At 42.7% G+C, this 10528-nt stretch overlaps 1 protein-coding gene across 2 annotated transcripts; it reads right to left on the reverse strand.

The window, feature by feature from the left end:
- Nucleotides 1-1342: 1342 nt before the first annotated feature.
- On the reverse strand, nucleotides 1343-6583 carry RPS26 (ribosomal protein S26). Of its 2 annotated transcripts, XM_060253141.1 has the most exons (4): nucleotides 6343-6583; nucleotides 3947-4124; nucleotides 2455-2585; nucleotides 1343-1438 (listed from the first exon to the last, which is right to left on the reverse strand). In XM_060253141.1, exons 1-4 carry the CDS (start codon nucleotides 6343-6345, stop codon nucleotides 1403-1405), a joined length of 348 nt encoding a protein of 115 aa, XP_060109124.1. In that variant the 5' UTR covers nucleotides 6346-6583; the 3' UTR covers nucleotides 1343-1402. The 2 variants fall into 2 exon arrangements, with proteins under 2 accessions (XP_060109124.1, XP_060109123.1); XM_060253140.1 differs by having other exon boundaries at nucleotides 1343-2585; nucleotides 6343-6488.
- Between the last annotated feature and the right edge of the window lie 3945 nt (nucleotides 6584-10528).

Below are 10528 nucleotides of genomic sequence, written 5' to 3' on the forward strand. Positions count from 1 at the left end.
TAATTTATCTGAAGGGAAAAATACCCAGGAGTCTTGTGGCATCTTAAAAACCAATAAAAATTGTATACATTCCAGCATAAGCTTCCATTAACAAAAGTTTGTGGTGGACAAATGCAATGTTGTGAGTACTCATATAATCACATTTCATCCTGCATTTCATGGCCCCTTGACTTTGCTGTTTTTCCTCACATCATATAAAGCAAGGATCCACTACACTTTATCTGACAAAGCAGGCTGCAGCCCACAGAAACTGATGTTGGAATAAAACCTTGTTAATATTTTAAGTGGCAAGTCTGCTGCAACACTAGAAGGCTGTAGCAATGAGGAACTCCCTCCAACCCAGAGGTGTCAAACATGCAGTTCAGGAGCTGAATCAGGCCCTTGGAGGGCTATCAGGCCCCCAAGCAACTGGCTGTCATCTGCTTCCTTTTCCCTGTATCTTGCTTCCTTCTGCGTAACAGCTTGCTTTCCAAGGCTTGCTCAATTGCACAGGAGCTACAGAGCAAAACCTCTATTTTCTCCATTAGTCTCAGGCTCCTCCCTTGGGGAAGAAGTGGGGAGGAGTAGCTTGCTTTGCCAGGCTCTCTCAATTGCACAACAAAGCTGCTGGGTCAAGCCTCTTTTTCTTCTATTGGCTGAGGCTCCCCCCATCCCCTGGAAAAGGAAGGAAAAAGCCAGAACTTCCTTTGCCCAGTTCCCTGGATCCCATGGGAGAAATTCAAAGAAAGCATCTTTAAGACCAATGAATGCTAACATTTTGTGCATTTTTTAAGTTTTTTAAAAATATGTGCTTGGGTTCTTTATAAAATTTATATCTCTGCTACCTAATCTTAAATAGGTACACACATGGCCCAGCCCAATATGGCTTGGCCCAACCTGACATGGTCTGGCCCAACAAGGTCTCATTCATGTCAGATCTGGCCATCATAACAAATGGGTTCGACATCCTTGCTCCAACCTATCTCAAGATATGCAAAGATAGGCTCTTAATGGTGAGCATAACCGTGATAAACTGCGAATTACTGACCCCTACTTGAAAACACACTCCCTTATTCCAGACTCTCAATCAGGCTATGAGCCAAGATTCCCTGTGATATAATTCTTTAAATGGGTAATTAATGTATTTTTAATTTTTTTTTTGCCAGATGCTTTCAGCACAAGAAAAAGCAGCTTACTTATGCTGTAAATAAATTCATCAGGGGCCATTCTAAACAGGGCAACAAACAGGAAAAACAAAATAGCATCTGTTTTGTAGACATTTGTACCCAAACCCAATACTACTTTAAAGTCCATGTCTTTAAAAACAAGCAAAATATCGCTAGTCAATCAAAACACACAAAGATCAGCTGTAAAGTTATTTATTGAGTCAATGTTAAAAATTTACATCGCTCAGGCAAATTCCTTACATAGGCTTGGGGGGTGGTCTCGGTGCAGCACCCTAAAAAGAAGAAGAGAATGTGTTTAGCTTAGTACTGATGTCCAGAGAAAAACAACAGCTCTATTTCCTTATGGCGTAGGCTTAATAAAGGTAAAGAGCACTGAGTGCATAATACAAGGGAGAGGCAATATGGAGAGCTGGCCTTGCCCCTTTGGAGTATTCTTGCTTTTCTGGGTCAGGCACTTACTAAACTTTGTTTATGTCACTCTGTAAAAGCACCATGTTGCATGACTGGAGTATAAAAAGCACCACCCAGCTGCCAGCTCAGACATGGCCTCTCTCAGGTTCAATGGTTTAGCAAGTCACTGAAAAGTGATCATATAACATCCAGGTGTCTGTATTCCTGTGCTGTTCCCAACCTTTGCCCTTGTATACCATGCTTCTTCTTAGACTGCAATCCTGCATACCTTCATTATCTCATCACTATAAAGCATCCAGTCTAGAGATCATGATAGCTACCCCACCAGGAGTACTTCACACACAATCTAAAATTATAAATCCAGGTGGACAGCTGTGTTAATCTGAAGCAGTAGAACAAAATTCAAGTCCAGTGGCACATTTAATACCAACAGTTTTATTCAAGGCATGAGCTTTCCTCAGATACAATGGATTGGAATTTCATTTGCTATTTAACCCCTGCTTTATAAGTATGGACTGGTAAATTCCATGCACATGAAACCTCAGACCTTGAATAAAGCTTTGTTGGTCTTAAAGATGCCACTGGACTCTTGTTCAATCCAAAATTAGGTTAAGGACATGTATAGGGCCCTGGTTTACATGTCAAGACCACAAACCATAGTGTTCATGGCTTTCCATCTGGTATGTTTTTTAAAAAATATGAATCTCAGATTTCAAGTTCCTTGGAATAATAGCTCCTTGCAGAACTTGTACATGCTTCAGGATTGATTCAACTGGACAATGCACAGTCTTTGTAACACTGCATTCTCTCAAAACATAGTTTTCCAGTTAAGTGCAACGGAGTATGTTTTCAATGAACAATGTGGCATTAAACTTACTGCAGGCCTGAACCGAGGTGGAGGAGTACGGTCCTTCCGGGCCTCACGGGAACGGTTCCTCACTACTTTGCTGTGGATGGCACAGCTAACACAATAATGAAGCTTCACGTAGAGCTTGGGCAGCACATACGCTAAGGAAAAAGGAGGTGACATTAATGTGAGCACACAGACAAACCTTTCCACAGTACACAAACAAAACTCAGTCACACATATTTGTATGGAAGTCTGCCTGAACTCTTTCTGAGATTTCTTTTCCAAAGGAAGAATAATATATATATTTTTTTAAAAAGCAAATTTTGGGGGGATAAAAAAGCAAAAGAAAGCAAGATGCAACTGGTATGACTGAACAGTTGATTCTAGCAGAATACTCAACAAATTTCACTTAATCTTCAGAAAAAATGGAATCTGATACACTTTAATTACAAAGGAAAATTCTTTAGGGTAGGGATCCCCAACCCCTGGGCCGAGAATCGGTACCGGGCAATGGCATGTTTGAGACGGGCAATGCAGTCTCACCCCTCTGCCTCCTCTTCCCCCCCCCGCCCCGTTTTCACCATTTTAAGGCCGAAAAAGGGAAGGTCCCTTCCCCGGCCTTAAAATGGTGAAAATGCGGGGAGGAGGTGAGGCTGCTCCAACGGTGGCAGCGAAGGAGGAAAACGGAGAGGGGGGGGAGGCAGCGAGGCAGCACCAACGGCAGTGGCAGCAAAGTTGGAAGGAGGAAAATGGAAGGGTGGGGCGAGGTGGCGAGGCTGTGTGGACGGCAGCAACAGCAAAGGAGGAAAACGTAGGGGGAGAGGCAGGGAGGCTGCACAGACAGCGGCCACAGAGGAAGGAGGAAAACGGAGGCGGGGAGGCTGCACGGACAGCGGCTGTGAAGAAGGAAACGGGGAGGAAAATGAGGGGGAGGAGGTGGCGGCAAGCTGCATGGGGGGCGAAGGAGGGAGGAGGAAATGCTGGGGGGGGGGGGAGGCTGAATTGGGTGTCCCCACTCTGCTGGTCCTGGGGCCAAAAAGGTTGGGGACCACTGCTTTAGGGTCTTTCGAAGTTAAAAAAAAAAAGGAATATTAGATCCCATTGTTCCTTAAAACGGGTTTGTTTGTTTTTTTTACTAAACTTTTCAACCAAACACCAACTTGAACCTTTCATCTCATTTGGCTTTCATTTGAATGCTGCCCTCTTCCTTCTAGAAGCTGAGACAGGTTTTAATACAGCAGCCACTATCTAATAAAGCTGATGGGATGACATAGAGAACCCTGACCATGCTAACTAGAGAGCTTAAGTTTCTAGATTCTGTTCTGAGAGTTTTGTGGAATGGGCAAAACCCTCTTAAAATTTTTCCAGGTTCTGCTTGTCTCAAACAATAATTTAAAAGAAGAAACTGCATGGCAGAACTATAATAGCCTTCTCTTCATCCCTTCATTTATATCCATAACCTTTCAGCAATGGGCTTTACTGAAATAAAATGTCTGTTCAAGAGCTAGGAAAGACTTACCATCAAAGACACTTGCTTCAGAGATATCTCGGACAGCAGCTGCTTCAACAATGTTACGGATGACAAACTTCTTAATAGCCTTGTCCTTGGGGACACAGCGAGCACAGTTGGTGCAGCGGATAGGCTGGACATGGCCCCTGCCCTTCTTGGCACGGCCGTTGTTCCTTCTCTTCTTGGTCTGTTTACAGGAGCAAATATTTACATTTATAGCAGAGAATGAACAAAAGCAATTTCAAGTCAAGTCAGGTTTAAGACCCATCCAAAAAAAGAAAGAAAAATAAGTAAACAAGTGGCATTAAAAAACTCCAAGGTATACAATTCAGCTTGGGCATGGTATAAAATAGTATACATTTCAATTTCCATTTCTAATTATAAAACCAAGTACCTTGAAATATTTCATAGATATTTAAATATTTTTATTGATTAATGATGGGGTGGAAAGGGAGAAACAGAAGGGGAAGGCACTGATAAGGCAAGGGAAAAAAACAATTTCAGTTCTTTACAATAACCCCAGAAACAGGATAAAAATACTCCTATTCTGGATAAACTCCTAAATGGTCTGCACTATGGCTGAACCAATGTTACTACAGCTTTCTAAGCTTAGGTCAAATAGAATTCTCTCTAACAAACCTACTACCCAAAGTCATTCAAGACTGCACTGATTTACACAAATTTAGATCTGCAAAAATATTTTTCTTTTTGTCATGTGATGATTATGAACTGTAGTGGTACTGCATTATGGAAAGTTGCATATCTCTATGAGGACATCAGCTACCACTGAAAGTTGATCCAAAAAGTAAATCTGGTATGATTCACAAGCACAGTTTAACAACTGGGAAGCCAATGAACAATGGTAAAAACAAGATGCATGTAATGATGCTCACAGAATCCACTACTTTTGTACAACCGCTAAAATAATTATCTCAACATGTATATGATGTTTTGAGTATTCAAAACATTTCACATTATAATCCTTACAACTTTGTACAAGCAGGCCAGAATTATTCTCCTTACAATACAAACGGTGGGCTAAAGCTTAGAAAAAGGTTTGCCTAAGGCCACGTAGTTAAGTTGTGGAAGAAGCAAGGTTTAGGGAAATGCTAAGATCAGAGCACATTCTCACATTCACTACTCTATGAATTAAGCTTGTGTATTCTGCACACCATTGCTAAAAGTAACAGAATGGCCGTCACCATCCTCTTGTCTGCCTGAAAGCTTATTGAGCACTTAGTTTAAATTCACTATTACAAATTGTGGACACAAACTTAGGTGAATTTCTTAATTTTTAAAAACTGACAAATGTGTAAGATCTACAAACAAAAGGCAGATTCGTGTGCCTGTCTCCTTGCCTCACCCAATAGTACTCTTATTATGTTCAACTAGAAAATCCAGAATTGGTCCATACATGATTCATCCTCCGTTTAAGGGGAAGTTATACTTGGACACTATTTTTTCTTGGGGTCAAGAAGAGATAGAAGTCTCATATGTAGTTAAAGGCTAATGTGGATCGCTTGTTTCTTCCTGATTTTGCCTGTGGCCTTGTTTCTGCCTGACCACCAGCAGCTAAGGTTGCTGCTACAGTTACAAACAGTGTTTCCTCTAAGCTGAGTTAGTGTGAAAAGAAAATGGCCCCCGAGCAAACTAATTTACACAGTAGCTCACAACCAATGTTCCCTCTAAGTTAGAGTCTTGTGAGCAAAAATTCTACTTTGTGAGCTGCTGTATAAATTAGCTTGCTCTGGGCCATTTTTCCTGAGCTAAGCCAAAAATGTGTGAGCTGGAGGCTAAAAATCTGTGAGCTAGCACACACTAACTCAGTTTAGAGGGAACATTGCTCACAACGTGGAATGCCAGTGGCTCACGAAGTAGAATTTTTGCTCACAAGACTCCACAGCTTAGAGGGAGTATTGGTTACAAACTGGAATGAAAGGCGGGTTTTCAAATACAAGGCTGAGGCCCAGAGGCGGCACATGGCCAGCCACTCTTGGAAACGGAACCCGACAACAGTCTCTTGGCCTGATCCGAGGCCCTCGCCATGCGCCTGAACGGTCTCCTCGCGAGCCCAGGCTTTGCCTTTCTATGCCTCGAGTGACCGGGCGCCATTTAGCTCTAAGCCAGCCAGGCGACCATAGAACAGGACACGGCTAGTTCTATACCTGAGGAGTCAAAGGGGGCCTAAGCTAACGCATTGTAGGGAAGGATCCAGAAACGACTCAAGCAGAGGGACGTGCAATTACAAAGGCCCACGGAGAAGAAAATACGAACTACGCCTATTTCATGCCCCCATCCTTAAAACGAAAAGATGTCGAAATGAGCCCCCCCCCCTAGCGAGTGCAATCGTTTCTCCCGCTCCCACCCCCTTCAGAACTCCCCAGCCTCGCCCGCGCGCTGCCCACCATTTCGCCGCTGAGAAGGGGAAAGAGGATCCGGCTTCTGCGCCTCACCCTTATAAAATGTCCTTCCGCCAGGCGGAACCACTTTACCACATTTCCTGTCACACGGAGGTGTGTTTTTTCTGAAGGAATAACGTGGACCTGTGTCGGTGTTTTGCATGATACATGATAAAAGGTTGTATTCGAGATCTCCCAACACCAAGCGAGGAGAGGAGAGTGCTTTTGGAAGGGGTTACTTTTTCTTGACTGCGGAAGGATTATGAAAAACTAAAGGAAATTGTTATCATCACGCACGACGTCTCCCAGAATGCCTCGAGAAATGCGTAAGGAGAAAAATCTTACGTTGCGTGCTTATGCTACCGAGATGCATGCAGGGAATTGTAGTCTTATTGTTTAGTAGTGGGCGGGAATTTGCGGCCTCCTATTCGCAGAGCACATGGTCGCGATAGTATGCGATGAGCTACTGCGCAGCAGAACGCGCGTTAGAAGGTGTCTTTTGCTCCTCATTGTTAGCCACACTTCATAAGCTTTATAACGTGCTCCGTTCGTATTCCATACTCCATGCAGCATAGTGCTGTATAAGCCTAACAGTGCAATCCTAAAGGCTGAGCTGCTTGGAAATGAGTGGATTTTTACATGAGTTTGCACTGTAAAGTAAGTACTCAAGAACTGCCGCAACTGCGTTCTTTCTAATAGAAACGCTAAATTCTTGTGAAATTCAAACAATAAATTTATGAAAAAGTGTTTTGCTCATATTCATAATTGTCTAGCAAACTTAGTTCACCAAGTTGCTTTGCACAAGATGCTTTGGGTTTTTTATACATTGAGTTATCCGTTCTGTGGTAAGCTTTCACCTGTAGATTTCCCCTTCCGTTCTAATGTGAAATTCCCAGTAGTACAGGGAAGGGTGCAGAATGCATTCAGTTGACAGAAGATGCTAAAGGCCTGTTGAGTAAGTGCCCTCCTCATGATAACAGTGTAGCCTAGAACACACAATCACTCCTGGAAAGTTGTACAGTTGGGGTGGGGACCCATTGCCTATAGCTAGTCTTTTTGAGGAACCTGTGATAAACTTCTGAGGCTTGGAAAACATTTGCTATCTGTATATATTTAAAAATGGGAATTGCCTCTCTAGAGACATGCTTTCGGTAGCTCAAACCACAAGAAAATGAATGCAATAAAAACATAAGAATAATCAGTGTGAAAACCAGCAATAAAACAAAGAACCCAATATGAACTTGAAAGCAGCATAAAGACAATATTCAGCAGCATGAAATAGTATTCCTAAAACAGGTTTCAGGCTAACAGCAGGCCTTTAAAAACAGTGGTAAAAAGATTGATCCCTTCAGCTGGGTAAAAAGAAGTGTCCGGACCAAGTACTTACAAAACAATAGTGTATATGCTAGGCAAGTCTCTAGGGAGAGGCTATTCCAAAACCAAATTCCCAAAGCCTTATCTCTGGTTGGCACCTGGCTCACCTCTGTAAGTGGGGGCATAGATAGGGCTTGGGTGAAAGATCCAGCCCCAGACAATAACCTGGTTGCTGCATTTTGGACCAGCTTTGGTTTCCAGATAGTTTTAAAAGGCAGCCCAGTGTACATTCCATTACAGCACTCTAAACCTGGATAGCTATGCCCAGTGTACATTCCATTACAGCACTCTAAACCTGGATAGCTATGATCAGAGCATGACTCACCAAGGCCAGATCACATTTGTCAAAGAAGGGTCTGTAGAGACAGCACACACAATAAATAAGGCAGCAAAAGCCATTAAAAGGTGCTGCATGCTACAGAGGAGACCTGGACCTCCAACCTCAGACTGGGATCAAGCAAAATAATTCTTTATTTAGGTAGGCAGCTGTGTTGGTCTGAAGCAACAGATCAAACTTTGAGTCCATTGGCACCTCTAAGACCTACAAAGTTTAATTCTGGGTGTAAGGTTTTGTGTGCATGCAGGAAGGCAGCAGCAAAAGAAGAAGATTTAGCATGAGATAGATTGACTCACTCAGGGAAGTAACGGCCCTCAGTTTGCAAGATCTGAGCAAGGCTGTTAACAATAGAACATTTTGGAAGTCATTAATTCATAGGTTCACCATAAGTTGAAAGCATAGCTTGTTGTAGTGTGGTATTATGGAATCTCTGTAATGCTTAATGTGTCACGTTAACGCTTATGCTATGGTTAAATTCTTTCTAAAATTCTAATGTTGCATATTTAATGTTTCATTTTGTTGATTGTACTGACTCACTATGTGCACTCCACCTTGAGTCCCTGTGAGAAAGGTGGACTGTAAATAATGTAAAGTAGAACATCAGCAGTAGATTCTTGGCACCAAAACTCTGAAACTCTCCTCAGAAACATTTTCCTGTCCTCCTTGGTTGCCATCTTCCACCAGCGGGTGAAGACTTTTAAAATTTTGTTGGATGCTCCATCAGCGATTTACCTTTCCCGCCCTATTTTTAATTATCTTTCTTGTTATGTGTCATTTAATTTGTTTTTAATTGTCAGAATTATGTGTTTTTGCTTGATTTTAATGGTTTTTAAGATGTATTTTTAGTATAGCATTTGGCTTGGTGGCCCTGGTGAGGAAGAAAAGGCAGGGTTTTAATTTGTAAAGAATTAAGCAATCATCAATATTAAATCATAACAAGACAAAAGGAATAAGATAAAACTTCAGTACTTAATACAAATTCAGGTCGATGCAATGAACCAGTATATATAATGAGAAGGAACATCACTCTGTGTTTGAGTGTGCAGATGGAATTTCTGTGCATGGAAACTGATGCTTGTTTATATGGCAAAGGTCTAAGAGTACACAGGGCAGGGACAGGCACAATGACAGGCATTTATTTAGACTATCTGCTAATTTAGATTTCCAAACCGCTCTGTCCTGAAGGTTCAGGCTGACTAACACCACTCATGTCCATGTACGTTCATCCCTGGAGAACTGCATCAAGTCACAACTTGCATTTGTGAATCAACAGTTATGGAACAAGCACAACGGGCAGAACTCACCCCAAGTTACACTGAATGCAAGACTTTTGACAGAATCAGTTCATACATTCATTCATCCTCCAGATCAAGTGCTGTCTAATAGAACAAGCAAGAAATGCACATGCATGCCTGACCCAACCGTACAAAATCCATAGCATATTATTAGTTATTTATTTGGTATGCTTTTATCCCAGCCTTCCTCCAAGGAGCTTAGGGTGCCATACATGGTTCTCCCCTCCTCCACTGAGTGGCAGCACAACCCACAAACCCCTCAAGGACTGTAAGCTTAATGCAGCGTTAGCTTGGCATGCAGAAGGTCACTGGTTCAACTCCCAGCATCTCCAGTTAAATAAGTTAGCTAATGCATAAAGTGAAAGACCTCTGCCTGAGACCCTGGAGAGTCACTGCCACAGAAGACAATACTGAGCTTGATAAATTAGTACTCTACCTCACCATAAGTAATGTGTTCAGTCCTCAGAACTACCGGTGAGGCTAGGTTGCGTGTGTGCGATTGGTCCAAAGTTTCATCACAAGTAGGGATTTAAAGCCAGGTCTCTGCACCCTATTCCATCTCTCTCACTGTCACACTGCCAGCATGGTATAATAGTTAAGAGTGTCAGACTAGCACCCAAGAACCCCAGGTTTGAGATGTTGGATATAGGGTTGCCAGGTCTAGCACCCAAGAACCCCAGGTTTGAGATGTTGGATATAGGGTTGCCAGCTGGTGGGGGATCTTCCTTACAAGTGCAAAGTGTGTGCAGCACAATGACATGGGGGGGCGCTCTAGCACTTGGGGAAAAACTCTGTGGTTTTCCCCAAATACTAAAGCATCCCCACCCGCCCCGCGACATGCCTGGTGAGATAATGTCACTTCTGTGTGACATCATTCTTCTGGGCATGTTGCAGCGCAGTGGTGCTCTCTGGGGGTGGGACTCCCCTGCCAGTCAGTTCTGTGGCGGTGGGTTGGAGGACCTGAAATCAAGGGAATGACTGCTCCCGGCTGGAGGCTGGGAACCTAATTGGATATTTAGCAAAGTAATGAAGCGTGGCAAAATAATGCAGCACAGACCAATGTGTGTTTACATTCGAAGACATTTTTACTTCAAAATTAGGGAAAGGATTACATGGAAAGAAAACAACAACAGTCTAACTATCTCAGATTTCTAATTCTGGTCTAGTCCATCTTGTTTCTTTGTTC

Source organism: Heteronotia binoei, chromosome 13 (genome assembly GCF_032191835.1).
Source record: "Heteronotia binoei isolate CCM8104 ecotype False Entrance Well chromosome 13, APGP_CSIRO_Hbin_v1, whole genome shotgun sequence".
NCBI classification, from domain to species: Eukaryota; Metazoa; Chordata; class Lepidosauria; order Squamata; family Gekkonidae; genus Heteronotia; species Heteronotia binoei.

Excerpts from the sequence above, each read along its gene's own strand:
- RPS26 (XM_060253140.1), bottom strand. Across the intron at positions 2,586-3,946 it reads TGAAGCAAGTGTCTTTGATG|CGTATGTGCTGCCCAAGCTC; the intron begins GTAAGTCTTTCC and ends CTTTTTCCTTAG.